Genomic DNA, 19,700 nt, shown 5'->3' with positions numbered 1-19,700 from the left:
CATGCATGTCCCAACGGTTTTTGGTCTGTACAAGTAGAGCCGATGGCCAACTGTGTCCAGGCCATTGGTCTCTTGGGTCCCACCATGGATGGACTCCCACAAAGGTCTCCTCATTAGTATTTCTAACCTTGCAAATAGATGGTTAAAGAGATGCATCAATGTATCTGGGACATTTCTGGGGGCATGGCACGACAAAACCAGTGGTTTGGATTGTCCGAAGGAGATATTCAAGTATACAGTTCAGAGAAGGGATTTGAATGTTATATGTCCTACTTTTCCCCAGCCTAGGCTGGGCCTTGGGCTTGTCAAAATCAAAGTGTCAAGATGGCCGGCTCATATCATTTAAAAATCCAAGCCCAAATCCAACCCAATACCAGCACTACTTACGACACAGTCTTCCAGGGAAGGTGCTCAAGGTAGCCCGCCTCAACTGTCCCACCACACATGAAACTCCATCCATCTATGGTTTGAAAAACCATTACATGCGTTCTGGGTCTATGATGGATTTGGACCAAAAAAAAAAAAAAAAACAAAAAACAAAAATTGAATTAAATCCCCATGCCCATAAATTAGCGTGCATTAAGATATGCTTTCCCTCACTCAACCGTGGTTTATCTAATTTTTTTTTTTTTTTTTTTAATAATGTTCCGTTTGTATTGGTTGGCGGTCCAAAAGGAATTGATTAGCAACAACAGGTTCTTTTAGGTTAGCTTAACCGACAACCCATTGTACCAAGAACTTCTACCTTAAGCATAATCTTTGTTTTGGTAGCTTAGATGGTTCCATGGCAGATTACAACGTAAGACAAGGATTGAACCTTGGTTCACTCACACACATGATGCTGTCTCTACTATTCAACTAATGAACTAAAGATAAGAGCATAGGATGCAATTATGCACACTATAGATCTCTATAGATCTTCCACATCTTCTATATATTACTATCCTTCTCAACGAAATAAATATGATAAAGTATCCACAATGTAGCCTCTGATATATAACAAGGTTGAAACAAAAAATGAAAAAGATGATTAAAAAGAAGAATCCTAGGGAAATGATCAAAACTAGCTGTTGTATCGGTTCTGATGCATGTCATATGTGTATAATATCCAATCCATGCAACAGGTGAGCCACACCATGATGAGCACCTGGCTAATCCACTTATTGGATGTCCGTTGATAACCAATGATTATGATTTCTATATGAGATCTTTTGGCATCATGGAATTCGAACCTCGACTTTTAAATCTTGTTTTTTAAATTCTGAATGTAACAAGACATATATGTGCAACATGTAAGACAATTATTATACCAAACTATTATAAGATATTTTGGAAAAAATCAAAGAAAGAAACACATAAAAGTGAGTCTACTAATTTCATGATCAATAAATACGTATATCTTATTTTTAATGGTTGCCTACTGTTTTTTCTCTAATATGGATCACATAATGATCTCATGGGCCTGATTTTTTAAATTCCCTATTGTCATGATGTAAATGCAAGTGAAAGTATCCAAAGGTGTGAATGAATACAAACTCATGTATGTACAAATAAAGTCATGATATATGTATATATATATATATATATATATATATATATATATATATATATATATATATATATATATATATATATATATATAAGAATTTGCACCCCACCTTTTCACTTGGATTTTAAAAAGGCCCATTTTGAGATTTTTTAAATTTAAGTGGGGATTTTTTATTCTTACACACCCCACATGAGCACTCAAAGCCATAATTTCAATGTTGAAACACATAATGACCACAATATATAATTAGAATCATGGTTTGCAAAACTAGATTTAGTCATTTGTTGTGGTCGACGAGGTAGTCTAGAAAATAAATTTTCTATTATGTTTATATTATATTTGCTTGCATGAAAATTCTGGAAAAAAAAAAACTCTATTTTCTCCTCTCCTCCTTATTAGGAATATTTTACCAAGGAAACATAATATGAAATAATCAGAAAAAAAAAAGCTCTTTTCTTTGTCTTCTATTTCTTCTTTAGGGCAAAATGAAAGGAAAAATAGAAATAAAGCATAAATTCTCCACCTTTCGCCTTCAAATTTTGGAGAGAAAAAAAGACAAAAAAATAAAAATAAACAAGTTGTACTTCTTTCTTCTTCTTTAGTGACTAGGGATTATGTGAAAAGTATTAGAGAGAGGAATGCCCCTCAAAATTTACAAACCCTACTTTTTTCACTCGCTCCAATTATAAGATTGCACTTGAATATGACCGAGTTGACACAATTTAACTCACCTGAATCAATTGAGTTCCGAAACCTTGAAAACCAAGCCCAATACATGGGCATGATAGAGCTAGTGATGTAGGATGTGCCACAAATACATTATTAGTGCAACTGGATCAAAAGAAGCCTAAACGGAAGTGAAAGTATTCCATCAAAACTAGGTCAAGTCTTATATATGGCATGATGTAACTGGGCCCCAGGTGTGTCCGGTTCAAAGAAATTCATTATAAATGGGAAGAAATTGTCATTTAAAGTGAGGATTGTAAATCAGCCGTAACTTTTGATACGAGCATCATCATGAAACGCATGACTTATCAATTTTTATGGAATGATGCTTCTGGGTTCAACTGACTTAAATAGCAGGTTGTGCACCTCCATTTCACAAGAAAATGCACGCTTTTGGTTTAAAATTATGATTTTAGAAAAAAATTATTATTTTTTCTGATTTTCAATGTATTTCTTTATTATTGCAGTTTTAGGATTTTCATCTTATTAGAAATTACTTGAAATGATACTAGGAATGCTCCTGTAAAGTTTATTTGACATTCTTTTTATTGCTATTATATATAAATCTAGTTTTTTGGGAGAGTTCTTACTATTTTGAGTAATTTTGAATTAGAATTTTGGATTTTCCAATTAAGTATCAAATAATCTTAAAACATTATTCAATAAAATATTAAAATTTTTTCTCTTATTTTCTTGTGGCTTTAAGAACTCACCTTGTGTATTCAAACTTTTAATCACTCGAGGAAAATGGTGATCTTTCTTTTATTGTTTCATACTCTTCCAGCATTAACCAGCTTGATTTTCCAAGACTCAGTGACCAGGTAAGCAATCAAGATAGGTAAACTCGCCAAGGTCTTGCCAAGGTCCCATGTCGAGTTGCTTGGTTTGTGAACTCTCGTTGAGTTAACTAAAATAGATGAAATCATTTTTAGGATAAAACCCATACATCACGGTGGCCCCCGAGAGGCCCTCTCCGTTCCTGGCTAGGGAGGGGCAAGGTGGTACCCCAGCCGTGTCCTCCTGTCACATTGTGGGCGCGGCTTCGGTGGGTCCCTGTGGGGACATCTTCATGTATGTGACTTACATCTGCACTGTCTATCCGTTTTGAAAGCTTATTTTAAGACATGATCTAAAAAATTAAGCAGATTCAAATCTCAGGTGGACCACACCATATGAAACAGTGGTGATTGACCATTAAAAACTTGGAAACGGATTTGCTACTCCCCTGCCACCGGTCAATGGCTGATGGTCGGTGCTATGTGGGCCCCATCATGATGTATGTGTTTCATCCATGCCGTCCATCTAGTTTTTCAGATCATTCTATGTTATGAGATAAAAAATTAGGTATATCCCAATCTCAAATGTACCACATTATAGGAAACAGTGTTGAATGAGCATTGACCATTAAAAACCTTTTGGGCCCATAAAAGTTTTGGATCAAGCTGATCTTTGTTTTTTTCCCTTCATCTGGGCCTGTATGACCTAATCAACAGATTGGATGTCAAATAAATAATACAGTGGGCCTTAGGAGGATCTTAATGGTGGATATTCAATCACTGTTGTTTTCCAGTGGTGTGGTCCACCTGAGATTTATATTCCTTTCATTTTTGGGATCAAGCCCTAAAATGATCTGTAAAAATGGATGAAACACATACACCATGGTGGGGCCACAGAGCACCGACCACCAGCCACGGGCTAGTGGCAGGGGGAGTAGCCAATTCGTTTCCTAAAAACTTCTTCCGGCCCACAAAAGTTTTGGATCCATCTGATATTCGTGTGCTCCCTTCATCCAAGTCTTTGCGATCTTATAAACAGGTTGTCCCTAAGAAGTTTCTAACAGTGGATACTCAATCACCACTCTTTCGTGTAGTGTGATCCACCTAAGATTTTGATCTCCTTCGTTTATTTGAATCATGCCCTAAAATGAGCTGTCATAACGGATGGATGGCATGGATGCGAGACACATACATCACAGTGGGCCCCACATTCAGGGATCCACGAAGCGGCGCTCCCATTGTGAGTTTTGAGAAACTGATGCACGGTGTGGATTTCCCACGGCACCCCACGTGGCTTCCTACCACAGGAATTTTCCGTGGGAGGGGAGGCGGACAGGGAATTCGCGTACATGTTAGTAGTCGTTTTACCAGCACCGTTTCTCCGCCGAAAATAACCCGCCTTCCCATCTCTCTTGCATCTCTCTCATCATCTCTGCGGATTTTCGCCTGTCAATCTCGACGAACGGAGACTGACAGTTCCTCTCTCTATCTCTCTCTCTCACAGAGCTTTTCGCTACTGAGTTGAAATGGGCGAAGAAGAAGGAAAGACATTATCAGATAGAGAAGAAGAGGAGGAAGGAAACGAAGAAGAAGAAGAAGGGAAAGCAATCGATGAAGGCGAGTTAGAAAATCGTGGATTGCATCGGAAAAAGCAACACAAGAAGAAAAGATTACGGTTGGAGAAGGAAGCGTCAGCTGCAGATAGGCGTGGGGTTTGCTATTTGAGCAGGATTCCTCCTCACATGAACCCTTTGAAGCTCCGTCAGATCCTCTCCCAGTATGGAGAAGTTCAAAGGATTTACCTCGCCCCTGAGAGTTATTTCGATTCCTCTCATCTCTTCCTTTCTTTTTCTTTCTCATTGCTTGCTAACCGAATTCTTTTTCTTTCCTTCCTTTGGTTAGGTATTAAATGGTATGGAAGAAAAGCTACATGCTTGTAGACTGCTAATTGGTGGTATATTTTTTATTTGCTTGACAGATCCTTCAGCTCAAGTGCGTCGTAAGCGGGCGGGTGGATTTCGAGGTCAAGAGTTCTCTGAAGGGTGTGTATATAGCTTTCTTGAGGTTCCTTAGGTCTTTGCTACAATTTCATCTAGTTCTATGCAAAGTTAAAAAACTCAAAACTCAAGTCAGAAATTGATCACGAGATCTTTTAGGACAACTTGACCAAATTTCCTTTTTGGAAAAATGAGCTGAAAGACCTTTTTTTTTTTTTTTTTTTCCACCTAGGAAATAGAATAAATTGGAATTTCTTTTCATAAACTGAAGGGCATTAATTTTGCTCAAATGTTGTTTTTGAGTTTGATTAAGCACTTAACACTCTCCTGAGTACTTTAGCAATGCTTAGGATAATATTATTGTAATACCATGACTTCAATGTAAGGATATTTTTGAAGAACACTACCTGTTTACACAACTCTTCTAAGCCTATTTAAAAAATAAAACCTACATTTTACAACAAAAAAGTACCTTTCTAAAAGATAACATTCTTCTATTTGTGACTATTTGAACTATAAACTTTTTTCAGAAAATTTAGCTAGTTGATCGTCGCCTTGGTGAATTTCTAAATATCTTGATAAACAGGTGAGTTTATACCAACTTGTTTTATGGAACTCCAAAAAAGTGAGTACCACAGCTTGGTCTGAGTACCAAGCTTCAAAAATGTGGTTGTGTTGTTGGAATGACTACATATGTGGTTCAAGTAAATTTGATAATTTAAAAATATTTTTTGGATGTTCTTACAACATACAAGTTCTTGCCGAGTATGTCCTAAATGGTGAAAACCTTTTCTTTTTTCAATATATTCATGTTACATCACCTTTTATTTCTTCCTTTTTTTTTTTTTTTGGCATTTCTTTCTGGGAGTTATCAGATTAACTGCTCAGTCATTATTAGCATATGATGACCTTGTAGTTGTCTCATCCTTTTAGGTGGGTTGAGTTCACCAAGAAAAGTGTTGCAAAGTGGGTTGCAAACATGTTAAATGGTGAACAAATAGGTAAACATTTTAACACTTTGAATTATCTAGTTACACTTTCTTATTATAATGTGACTTTATATGCTGACTAGCTCCTCATTGCTCTAGACCTAATTCTGTAGTGCTTTTTAAATTTTGGTAATTAAATGGACCGGGATCTTTGTTAGGACTTTAAGTGGAACAAGCAAGTTGGTTCATGCTTTTCTGCTATGATCTCAGGAGTTCATATATTCTGTTGTCTGTTGAGGCCCAAACTTTATTTGCTTCTATAATATTGTAAATGTAATGTTATGACCCTTTATTGTTCAAAATATATATTTCCTTCATGGAGATGGCCTATGCTATTAGCATGTGTGAATTGTTGCAAAAGAAAATAAAATAAAATTATAGAATGGTAGTTATCATAAAATGTGCTCTTATCTGCTAACACTTGTCTTGAAGATTGGAGTACTTGGCCTTTATAGTTGGAACCTATCAGATGGAGGATCATTATTTTTTTGCTATACTTCTTGTATTCTCTATTGGTATCTCGACATTCATAGTTTATATGTCCCTTGCATTGCATTTCCTTTTATAGATGGAAGCTCGTGTTTTGCTAGCATGATAACGTAGGTATCTCTCACTTGGGGAGTGTCACTGTTGTCGGTAGATTGGAATAATGAGGTGGGATTCCCTTTGGCGAGGGGCTAAAAACAAGCACCAATTCTGAATCTAAGGCTATGGAGGAGGTGTGCCAAGCTGGTGCCGGAAGGTGGCGCTGGTATTAGAGTCTTAAAATCAATGAATCTTGCTTTGATAGACAAATGATTGTGGAGATTCAGGTTGGAAGAGGAAGGTTTGTGGAGAGAGGTGATTGCATGCTAATACTGAGTAGAGGCAAGAGGATGGTTCTCCAAAAGTTCTTCCTTATATAGGACTTTGGCAGTGTTGAGAAACATTTCAAGTTTGGCTAACAATTTCAGAGAAGTGGTCGGGTTTCATCAGGGAATAGATTGCTCATTATATTTTGGGAGGATGCTTGGTGCTTAGAGAGGATGCTAAAATCCTCATTCCTAAGGCTAGCTAATATTGCTGTGGACCTGGGGGTTGCAGTTTCTTGTTGTTTCTCAATGGTGGGTGGTCAAATGGTTTGGGCTTCTGTGTGCTGTAGAAATTTATTAGATGAGAGAAGTGGAGGATATGTTTTAGATGCCAGCTGTGCTCCAAAGGTAATCTCCGCCATCCATGAATTGGGATTCTTGGATGTGGAGATGGGAGTTGGGGAGATCACGGTTTGATCCATTTTTGTAGCGATTCAATTTCTTGGTGCCATGGGGATGAGGTCCAACGAAGTATATTTGGTCATACAAAGGCCTACACAGTGTTGTTTCCTTTGCTTTGTTGGTTGGTAAGGGTAATTTGCTCATTGTGGGTAATTTATGAAAAAAAGCACATGATCGTTCCCAATGTTTGCATTGTGTGTCTCACTGTGGTGTAGTCCATTGACCTGACCACCTGTTCTTTCATTACATATTAGCCACAATGGTGGTGGGCCACTTCAATCCCTTTCATTGTTATTGGGTGATGGATTGACAGGGAGTTCTTCCAATGTGGCATAGGGTTTGTCTGGTAAAAAAGAGTTGGGGAGATCACTGTTTGATCCATTTATGTAACAATTCAATCTCTTGGCGCCATGGTGATGAAGTCCAACGAAGTATATTTGGTCGTACAAAGGCCCACACAGGGATGTTTCCTTTGCTTGGTTGGTTGGCAAAGGTAATTTGATCACTGTGGATAACTTGCAAAAAAGGCACATGATCATTCCCAATGTTTGCATTATGTACCTCATTGTGGTGGAGTCCATCGACCATTTGTTCTTGCATTACAGATTTGCCACAGTGTGTGGGACCACTTCTTCAATCTCTTTCAATTTGATTGGGTGATGGATCAATCAGGGAGTACTTCCTAACATGTCACAAGGTTGGTCTAGTAAAAAAGAGAGGATTCGTGCCGCTCTCAATCCTTTTTGGCTCATGGTTGATCTGGGTATAGTGGAATGAATGATGTTTTTGGAACCTGCTCAAGCTCCCTGGTGAGGTGTTTAGGAGAGCTAGATTAGATGTCATAGCTCAAGCCTTCATTCTAACTTCGAATGCTTTTTTTTTTTTGGGTGTGGTCATGTAAGCCTTAAAAAAAATAAAAATAAAAAAATTTGTTGGTCCGCTTTGTTGTAGTTTGATGTGAGGATATCTTGTCCTCCTTTAATAAAATCTTCGTGATCTTTCACCAAAAAAAAAAAAAACAAAAAAACACGTAGGGGTATTATTACTCAAAAGAAAACAACATTTTTTGTGCTATTCAACCTAATTATGGTACAGATTGGTATACTGTCTAGCGACCTAAGCTGTTGATCCAATGTTCCCCATCACGCAATGTGCCATGCCCCATTGTCCCTATCAGATCATCTTAGCCATCTGATAGAAGTGGACAGTTACAACCAATGTTTGAAATATTGATATCGTGTTACGTATCGCATCCTTGGGATACAGATACATATCGGTTATCTCACAGGATATATCGTTTGTATTAGGTAATTTATCGCCCTTTTTGGGAAACATGGGCAAACATTGGGAAAATGGTTGAATTTTTCAATGATACTTCAAGGATTGTTAAAAAATACCTTAATACACACTTTTAAATCATAACATCTCAAAAAAGAAGTGCACATAATAGGTTTCATTTGTATAGGTCTTAAGCTATGTGTTGTCTTGCTGAACGAGCTACCCCACTCGAGCCGGTGTGAAATGTGCATTACTCACCCCTGGCAAGGAGTCTCGAACACGAGACCTCCCCTGTGGGCCCCAAATCGCATGGGTCACCCACCCCGAGTGTGCCCCTGCATCCAATAGGCGACCCCACTCGAGCCCAGTGTGAAAATGCCCCTGCATTAATCACCCCCGGTGAGGAGTCTCGAACACGAGACCTCCCGCTCTGATACCAATTTGATGCAGGACAATTAACCACTTGCTCTAAAAGCTCGAACTGTTAGAGTATGGTGAATTAATCCTTTTATCTCATAGCTCAGGCCCCACATCTCATGGGTTAGGACCTCGGCCGAACCCCCTTCATGGGCCTCAAATCACATGGGTCGTCCACCCCGAGTGTGCCCCTGCATCCCACGAGCTACCTCACTCGAGCCCGGTGTGAAAATGCCCCTGCATTAAATACATAACATTTAGAGTGTATGTAATGATCATTTCATCAAACACTCCTAAATACTTCGAAATTAGTCTCAATTTATAGCTGGTTGAAGGGAAATTTTGAAAAAAAAAATCATTTTTATTTTTTGAAAATTGACAAGGAGTTAACAAATTAGTATATCTACCCTCATACATGCTTGATTTCATGTTTGGAGTGCAATATTGCAAGCAATTTGAGAGAAATTGGGGAAATTTCGAATTTTCCCCAATGTTCCCCAAATCAGACCACCTATACTCGAATTTTGAAATTAGAGTGTATGTGATGATCATTTTATCAAATACTTCTAAATACTTCGAAATTGGTCTCAATTGACGGCTGGTTGAAAGAAAAATTCAAAAAAAATAAAAATGGAGAACATGAAGAACCAATGGATATCGAAATCAAAGCTCCAACTCTATTATTTTTCTTGCAAAACATGAAGAACAATGGATTTGTAACAATTTGACACCGATTTAACATGATTTCAACAAAAAAAAAAAACATGAAGAACAATGGATTTGTAACAATTTGACACTGATTTAACATGATTTTAACAAAAAATGGGATCGGAAATTGAAAATGCTCACCGGATCAAACATGTGGAAGATATTGGCACGACTTGTGCTTTTCGTATCGCACAGGTGGGATACAAGATATATTGTGGGATATAACGGCTGATATCGTTGATATCTAAAACATTGGTTTCAACTGATGGTGTGAATTTAATTAGGCAGGATAATTCTCTTGGTATCTCACATTCACACATCCACTGTATGAAGGAATTGGATAACCAAAAGGAGGGCCCAAACGTCCGTGTATTTTCAGAGCAAATGCTCAATTGAATATGCTATGCTTCTCTTAAGGCCTGTTTGGGAATCAGGAAACCGTTTTGTGAAAACAGTTTTCTGCAAGAAGCTACATTTCCAGAAATCATGGGAACTACATTTTTTCCATGGAAATCCCCCCTCCCTAAAGTTTTGCTCGCCAGAAACACTGGAAATTAAATTTCCACATTACAAAGCAAACTCACAAAGTATGCCTTTCCCTTTCCCATTTCTGTCTTTTTTCTCTCATTTTGTCTCAAAGTTGCAGTCAAAGATGGGCCCCACATCATGAACGGTCCAAATCAGTGAGTTTTCCATCTCTATTATTATTGATATGGCCCTTCATCCGAGCCATTCATCGGATAGTTGGGATTGCCTGACTGATATATATATATATATATATATATATATATATATATATATATATATATATATATATATATATATATATATATTTGTCTAGAGGGATTGACAATCAAAGGTGGGCCCCATATGATAGATGGTCTAGATCATTGAGTTGACATTTTCTATTGTAATAAATATGGACTATCCATTTCCCTAGGCATCAATTAGATGGTTAGCATCATCTAATCAAAGTAACTTTTAAGAGGGATATGCGATGAGGGATGTGCCCCCATGATGGACGAGTATCAATGATCAAAGCTTCTCTTTTATAATCAATATGGAGCATTTTTTTTTTTTTTTTTTGTGACACTGATCGGATGGTTAGGATCAGTGTTTTAAATAGCAAATAGTGTGTTGCGTAGCGTTCACCTCTTTGAAGCATGAGGCGTAGGCTACATAGCATGTAGCATAAGGTACATGCTACTTGTAAATTTTTAATCAAGGTTACGCTTTGTTGCACCAAATGAGACTGATTAATAATGGAATTTAACCAAATTTTATGATATTTGGTGCAACGCAACCTGAATTAATAAGAAGGTTAAATGATCAAGTATAAATGTAAAGAAAGAGCAATGAAACTGATTTAATACTGTTACTTACATTATTTTACTAAAAGCATTGGAAAGATTTATTACTTTTGTTGAAAATAGAAAAATGTAATGAATTATTGAAACATTAATTGATTTAATGTTGTAGTGAAAAATGACTTGTAATGTGAGCTATGTAGCATGTAACTTTGTCTAGGTAGCGTGTAGCGTATGCAAATTATCATGTAGCATAGGCTACACTCAACTTAAGCTATTTTCATGAGCTATGTAGTGTTGACACTAAATAGTGTACCGATTTAAAACATTGGTTAGTATCATCCAATCAAAGTGATTTTCTGGAAGGGATCTATAATCAAAGTTAGCTCCACATGATGGACACTCTATATTACCAATTGAATTTCTCTATTGTAATAAACATGGCATCCATTTTACTAGACATTGATCTTATGGTTAGGATCATTCGATCAAAGTAATTTTTGGAATGGATCTGTAAGCAATGGTGGGCCCCAGATGACAGATGATCCATATCAAAGGTGTTGTGGTGGTTTTAGAGGTGGCGGAAGAGGACAAAAACAAATTTCCATGGAATTCATTACAAAAACAAATAGAGGAAAACAATTTTCATTTCCATGCATTTCCACATAAAACACAATTCCATTTCCATGAGTTCTGCAACATTTCCTTTTCCTGGTTCCCAAATAGGCCCCTAGAGTATTTACCAATATTTCCTTTGGAGTGCTCACCAATGTTAATAACCGCATCTTTAGTAATGTGAAGGTAACATTGGTTAAATCGGTTTTAAAAAAAAATATTATAATTAAGTGGGTGCTTTGCTAATTAGATCCAAATTCCATGGGGTCTCCACCATCTATTGCACAACAATTGGTTATCGGTGGCTAACAGTGAAGCGGCGAGGGATAATGTTTCTTGGTGCATCAGCTTCTTTTTTGGCAAAGTTAATAACTTCGATTGATCTTCTCAAGGCAACCTCACACCATATGGGATTAGTGGAGTCTTATGGGATGAGAAAGGTGTGACTTGTGTCTTCTGTTTGGCGTGACCAGTGGGTCTCTTGTGATGAACTGTTTGTTGTCTATATTGTTCCTTCATAGTGAAGTCATCAATTTTGAAACAAAAAAAAGGAAGAGAGTTCACCTATGGGTATATTATCTTCTTAGAATGCACTCTTCTTGAAGCCACAAGCCATGTTGTTGCACTTCCATGTTATATTTGAGGTTTTACTTGCGTTTCTTGTGGTTAGGTGGGAAGAAGCGGTCATCATTTTATTATGACCTTTGGAACATTAAGTATTTAAGTAAATTCAAGTGGGACAACCTCACTGAAGAAATCGGTATGTCAACTCCTAACTTGTGTTTTATGAGCGACATGATGTTTAATAGATAATAAGCCTGACAACATGGTGTGTCGACTCTTGACAACTTGAGGTGTTATGCAGCTTACAAGAATGCCATTCGGGAGCAGAAGCTAGCTCTAGAGATATCTGCTGCCAAGAAGGAGCGTGATTTCTACCTCTCAAAGGTGGATAAGTCTCATGCTCTTAGTTCCATTCGGGAACGCCTAAAAAAGGTAATATCATTTGCCTTGCATTCGTAATCATATGCCTGTTTGTCTGCTACTCTGCTTTGTGTGTGTGTGCGCGGGCGCGCATGTGTGGCTTGAATTTGTTGAATTCAATTTTAGAGGTCATAATTCATAACCACACATTTCATGAGTTTGACTTGATTAACAATGACAATGGCTTACAATTATTACGGCACCATCAATGTGTTGAATTTGTAAAATCTTAGGAGACTAGGGTATGTTTGGATCGGCACTCAAATTCATGGATTTGTCAATTTTCCAAATTTGTGAATGATGTAATTAATGTGTTTGGTTAGCCTTAATTGGAAATTTACTAACCGGGTGCTAGGTTGGTTGGTGAGTGCAAAGGCTTTCTTTTGTAGGTATCACATGATGTGCGCTTCCCTTTCAAATAAATTTGAAGAGCGAAGCTGCACTCCCTCCCCTATTGCCTTGTCTCACTCCACATTGGAAATAACATAATAGAAGAATTTTTCATAATCAACATGCACCCTATTGAGTTGCAGTCTTGTTGCATCTGGCTTTAGACTAGTCTCGGCCTCCGATCTCGATCGTAGTGCTTGATCATCAAGGAAAATTGCAAAAAGAATTTTACGTGTGGACTCATTCCTTGTTTCCATTTTTAATAAATCACTTCATTAATTATTAAAATAAAAAAGAAGCTTGTTGGTGCCTAGGTCACGTGGGAATCTAGAATGGATTCTTGATCATTTTTATTGGTGAGATCTAATATTATCGACAAAATTAATAATGATATTTGCATCAATAAAAGATTTGAATGATCCGTACATTCAATGTAGGGTTTTTTATATGGTTGAGGTGATGATGAACTTCATTGAGCAAGATCCGCCATAGAATAACCACCCAACCATGATGCGACTTTTGTCAACATTGACCTCATGTTTTGGTGCATGCTCCTTAAATTTGCCATTGCATAATGTTATATGGCATATTGACTATTTTAAGGTTTCTCCAACACGTTGATTATGTCTTTAAGGATATCATCTTTTAGAGTGATATCATAATGCAATCCGACCTCCGAGGAAGATAAATGTGAGAAAAAAATGATAAATCTCCTAATCTCCATCGAAAATCCAGATGCCTTGTGATGCCTTCAACAATGCATGTTGCCCTCACCTCACTTGAGTTAAGACTCTTGCTATGATATAAGCGGACCTGTATATACCATCTACATAGTGATAAGATTTGAAGATGGTCTATATTTCCTTTAAAAAAAACTCGTTGATTGTAATATACGTATGTAATAGACTATTAGACTATGCTTGATTGTAATCATCCTATGCAATAGTCTATTACACTGCTTGTGGGAGTTTTGTTCTCTCATTACTGGTCCGCAACTTTAGATAAAGGAGGGTTGCGTTTGGTTGGTAGCTAGCATTAAACTTACACCATTACTTTCATAATGAATCCAAACAATATGACATTTCAAACTCATGCTAGGGCATTCCCTTTAAGTTGACGCATTGCATTGGAGCTCGGGTGCAGTGAGAAATGGGCAGGGTTGGCTAATGCACACTCTAGAAGTGAGGTGCCACAATAACGCCCGGTTGCTGTGAGAAGTAGGCAAGGGCTACCTTGCAATTCTGGGTTGAGCATGGCTAAAGGAGCTAGTCCAGGAGAATACGATTTGTCTTGCCTCGTGGAATATAGGAACATTAATAGGTAAGAGTTTGGAGTTAGCAGATACAATGAAATGAAGGAGAGTTAGCATAGCTTGCGTTCAGGAGCCCAAGTGGAAAGGGACTGAAACTATAGAAATTGATGAATATAAACTTTGGTATACAGAAAGGACAATGATAAAAGTAGAGTAGGGATAGTGGTAGATAAAAACGTAACGTATAAAGTTGTATATATTAGTTTAGTAACTGATTGTATTTTATGCTTCTATTGTTGTTGTCGTTGTTGTTGTTCTTTTGTATATTTGTATATCTTGGTTTGGCCCTTTTTTTTTTCAATGAAACCTCATCATTGTTAAAAAAAAAAAAAAACTGATTGTATTTTATTAATGAAACTTGTGCTAAGAGAGGAGATAATCAATGCTATTAGTGCATATGCGCTGTAGGTAGGGTTAGTGGATAGAATCAAGAGACAATTCTAGGAGGATATTAATGGACTAATGCAAGGAATTCTCAACGGAGGGAGTATGTTTGTAGGAGTTTCAAGAGGATATATTTACATTTTTAAGATATGTTTAAGGGAGCGGTAAAAAAAATGTGAGGACCACTAGTAGAGAGACAAGTTCCCAATTATTGTAAACTTGTTATACTATGAAACTTTTGGGAGAGAGTGACTGAGCAAAGACTAAGGCATAAAACAAATGCATTAGAAAATCAAATTGGTTTCATGCTTGGGAGGTCCACCATTGAAGCTATTTTCCAACTTACAGACAATTGATGGAGAAATATGGGGAGAGGAGGAAGGATCTCCATAGTTTTTCTTGACTTAGAGAAAGCATATGGGTCCTTAGAGAGTTAATTTGGTGGGTGTTGGAAAGAAAGGAGTTTCAAGAAGATATATTTGCATGTTTATTAAGGATATGCATGAGGGAGCGGCAACAAATGTAAGTACCACTAGTGGAGTGAGTTCCCGATTATTGTAGGCTTGTACAAGGGTTTGTCATTGAATGCGTAACTTTTTGCATTGGTTATGGATGAGTTAATGAGGCATTTGCATGAAGAGCTTCTGGTGTATGTTGTTTGCAAATGACATAGTTTTGATTGACTAGATAAGGGAGGGTGTAAACACAAAGCTGAATCCTTTAGAATCTAAAGGATTTAAAATTAGTTGGACTAAAGCAAAGCATATAGAGCGTAATTTTAGTAACACTAGGAGTGAAAGCGAGGAATTAGTTAAGATTGCTAACCAAGAAGTTTCCCAAAATGACCACTTTCTATTCCTTGGGTCAATAATTCATGAGAGAAGAGATTGAGAAGGTTGTTGCCCATAGAATTCAAGTTGGGTGGAAGAAATGGAGATTGGTCTCTGGAGTTTTATGTGATTGTTGTGTACCACTCAAATTGTAAGGGAAATTTTATAGAATAGCTATTAGACCAGGTACACTTTATGGGACAGAATGTTGGGCAGATAAGGAACAACATGTAGGATAAGGTCGTTGAAATGAGGATGTTGAGATGGATGATTGGCAGGAAAAGGCTAGAATTAGAAATGAATGTGTTAGAGGGAAGTTAGGATTAATTAGATGGTTTGGTCATGTGCAACGGAGGCCAAGAACTGCATATGTAAGGAGTGACTTGGTATAAGTTGAAGGTCCTAAAACGGCAAGGGGCTGGGCTACTCGGCCCTGAAGGGCCCATGCTTGGGCCATTAAACTTGGTCCAAGTGCTAGGCGTGGGCTTGAAATCTAGGCCCGATGTTTGGCCTGGGCTGGGCTAGGGCCAATGGTGAGTTACCCTTGTGTATACTCTATAGTAACATAGGTATTAATAATATAATCCTATATAATAATATGAAGAACTTTGGAACTCTAGAAGAGTATGGTGCAGGATACATCGGCACTTTTAAACTGCCCAAATTGTGGTCCCCTATTGGTCTGTACATTGATGCACTCATGTAAGTCTATGCCTAAGGTGGATAGTTGTAGGCATACTATTGGTCATGAATGATCTTCTTTGACACAGGTGTGGCACAAAAAAAGAAAGAAAGAAAAAGAAACCTTGATACTTAGCAAGCGCACGATGATTCATGAACATACTCCAATTGTAAACCAATTGTACATGTAGCATATATGTAACTAATCTCTAACTTGTAGGGCTGGCCCTGGCCTGACCCTAATCCGGATGTGCCTGGCCTGGCTCTCTAGGGCAAGGTCCTGGACCGGGGTCACTTTAATCTGCAGGGCTTAGGGCTCTAAGGCTGGGCCAGAGCCAACATCGGCCTAGTCCATTGCCACCCCTATTTGATAGTGGGTAGATATGTCTGCCCATGAGAGTGCCAAGTTACTTCATTTGATGATTATATACTAATATTTTTTTGACATGATTGATTGTATGCTACTGTATACAACACAGAAGCAGAAGGTCCAAGAAGGATCGGAGTCAAATGCCAACACCGTAGTGGACATTCTGGAACCCAAGGTTATTCGTCAGTTCAAACAAACACGGCCAGTTGTGGATACTGCCACCAAGAGCAAGCCAAAGCTCTCAAAAGACTTTTTGGCTGGGGTGAGTCATCTCCTTCTGTTTAGGCTACATTTGGATGCACAAGTAAATTGAATTGTGAGCATTCAGTTTAATCGAGAGTGTAGACGAGAAAAAAATCAATTACCTTTCTTAGTATTGATGATGTGGAAGTAGCCCTCAAATTGCAGCAATGTTTATTTCATGTAAAATTTGAAACTAACACAATTGCAATTTGGAGAGCCCATGCAAGAAATTACAATCTGGTTATATCTGCTCTATTAAACTGATTATTGCAATTCAGTTTGGTACTGCAAATCTGATTTTGCTTAAAACTCTAAGATGATGCAATGTCACCCTGCAGATATTTGGCGGTTCCTCATCGTGAATAATGCTTGCTTGGGAACCAAAGGCAGTAACTGAGGTACGCCTATATAGAAACTGAAGACTGCTCATTATATTTTTGTTAGGGTAGGAATGGGGTCTCCTTTTCAAGCATTCTCACCTGCACTGTCAGAGTTCATGTTTCCCAATTGATCGATGCCCTGTCATGTCACTGAATTTTCTTTCTTCTTCAGCTATTGTAGAGAGGATGATGAGTCCCCAATGTTGTTTATAGCATTACATTCATGTTTGGCGGATTGTTGATTTGAGTGACGAACATGTGGATATTATTACATTGAGATGATGGGAGCCTTGTCCATAAAGAATAACAATTGAGGAATGTTAAAATTCTTCCAGTGCCAAGCACGAGTGCATCACCTGTAACTCATACATGCCCGAAAATCTGGCGGGTCCATTTTTGGGGTGGGCCACACATGAACATGGGAGATCGATGGTTGGAAAAATGACATAATTCAACGCACCTGTGCCAGTCCCATGATGAGTGGGCCCTTTGGTTTGTGTCAGTCACATAATGCAGCAGATTTAGCATTCCTCATCACTAGATGCATCAGAATTTTCAGAACTTACCAGTAAATACGCGACGGGACAACTACTATGAAGAATCATGCAGCTTATGTATGCTGGATCATTGCGTATGGTTGTTTGGTCAGCATTGATTAGTGGTGATTGCCGGATTCTGATCTGATTTGTTTTGTTCTTCAGGGATTGCCAGTTGAATGTGGATTGCTTGCTGTGATCTTGTTACCTGCTCATTTGGAAGCTGACGATCATGAGCGTTTTTGGCTGTTGCTTGTGGGGCAATTGCAGGAATATCTTCTGTCATCCATTTGTAGTTATTGTCTATTGATCACTTCATTTGTATCGTTTGATCTATTAAAATTTGGACCATGGGCATTTTGATGAGGCCCATCAGTTGGACAGCCATGATAAGGTCTACTAGGTTGCACTTTTAAAATATGATGAGGGTATGCCCTTGTAGCATGGGCACATAGAAGGTTATAGTCACCCAACAGTCCATGATTTTGGAGAATCTGCAGTTTTCTTGGAGCCGTTGATTTGGTCATCCAGGCGAGAGGATCCTTAATCTATGCTGTACAAAGTAATTAAGTTTTCACAAGTGGGCCTGTGATTGGGTAATCTGGACCATTGGATTGTCGTGTGTGTTAGGAGTCTATGCACCAAAAATCTCCTGGATAGAGGCCTAGAAAATATAGTTGACAAGATAAATCTAATTTCAACTGAATACTGTCCAGAGATTTAGTAGTTGCGATATTCCAGTCATGGGTTTTTGCACGCGTGCTCCATCCATGGTGGGACGCAACATACGGATGGTTTGGATTACTCAAACAAGGGATAACTTACAGGAATGGAAATACGATTGTATAATGAAAAGCTTTCGGCGGACGATCATCTCTGCCATAGGTGGGCACGATCCGACTCGACTCGTTCAGATCCGACTTGACCGGACCGAAGAGGTGAGTCAGTCTGAACCGAGTCAGCTTCACCCAATCCAAACTCAAACCGAGTTGAGTTCGAGTTACCTAGTAACTCAACCCGAAACTCGATCTGGTTAGACTGGACTGGATCCAAAACCCGACTCGACTTGACCCTCCAACCCTAACCGCGGCACCTTATTCCAACCCGATTCCAAACTCTCCCTCCCTCCCTCATCCTCCTCTTCCAAGCCCGGCAATCAGCTACAACCATCACCCTCCTCCTCTCTCCTCTCCACTCCCTCCCTCCCTCATCCTCCTCTTCCAAGTCCGGCAACCACTCACCACCATCATCCTTATCCTCCTCTTTCTCTCCTCTCCACTCCCTCCCTCCCTCATCTCTCAATCCGACTTGATGCTAGCTCGACCGAACTCGGTACTTCTGACCGGACTGGACTCAGTCCAGGCCAGGCTGAACTCGGATCGAGTCAAGTATGCTAGACTTGGTCTCGAGTTGGATCGAGTTCAGGTGATGCCTAGATCGAGTCGAGTCAGCCCTAACTTGATGCCAGCTCAACCTAACTCGGTACTTCTGACTGGATCGGACTCGGTCCAGATCAGGCCAGGCCAGGCCAGGCCGAACTCGGATCGAGTCAGGTATGCTGGACTTGGTCTCGAGTTGGATCGAGTTCAGGAGGCCTATTTCAAAACTGGATCGGGTCGTGTATGGTTAAAAAATCACACGTATTAGACACTCCTATCCGTCAGTTCTATTAACTTTGCATACATGAATGCGGACCGTTGAGTATGTGTTTATTAAGCTTTTAAGGCCAGGGAGATGGGTAGGATCATCTTTTGTATGTTGATTTGAACCATTTCCAGTCCATAGTAAAAACAAACTAGATGGATATTTCGTATTGACAGATTGGCAAAATGATGCGTCGATTTAAGCCGTCCATCTGATGTTCTCTATAATGGGTCGTGTATGGTTAAAAAATCACACGTATTAGACACTCCTATCCGTCAGTTCTATTAACTTTGCATACATGAATGCGGACCGTTGAGTATGTGTTTATTAA

At 38.6% G+C, this 19,700-nt stretch overlaps 1 protein-coding gene across 1 annotated transcript; it reads left to right on the top strand.

Annotated features, from left to right (window-relative positions):
- Positions 1 to 4,416: 4,416 nt before the first annotated feature.
- Positions 4,417 to 18,193, top strand: LOC131234902 (pre-rRNA-processing protein ESF2). Its single transcript, XM_058231893.1, has 8 exons — positions 4,417 to 4,866; positions 5,030 to 5,093; positions 5,982 to 6,049; positions 12,286 to 12,375; positions 12,481 to 12,611; positions 16,676 to 16,828; positions 17,148 to 17,207; positions 17,891 to 18,193. Exons 1-7 carry the CDS (start codon positions 4,578 to 4,580, stop codon positions 17,169 to 17,171), a joined length of 819 nt encoding a protein of 272 aa, XP_058087876.1. The 5' UTR covers positions 4,417 to 4,577; the 3' UTR covers positions 17,172 to 17,207; positions 17,891 to 18,193.
- Positions 18,194 to 19,700: the final 1,507 nt, after the last annotated feature.

This window comes from Magnolia sinica, chromosome 19 (genome assembly GCF_029962835.1).
Source record: "Magnolia sinica isolate HGM2019 chromosome 19, MsV1, whole genome shotgun sequence".
Taxonomy (NCBI): domain Eukaryota; kingdom Viridiplantae; phylum Streptophyta; class Magnoliopsida; order Magnoliales; family Magnoliaceae; genus Magnolia; species Magnolia sinica.
The sequence above is the reverse complement of the archived record's forward strand: the minus strand, read 5'-3'. Positions and strand labels throughout refer to the sequence as shown.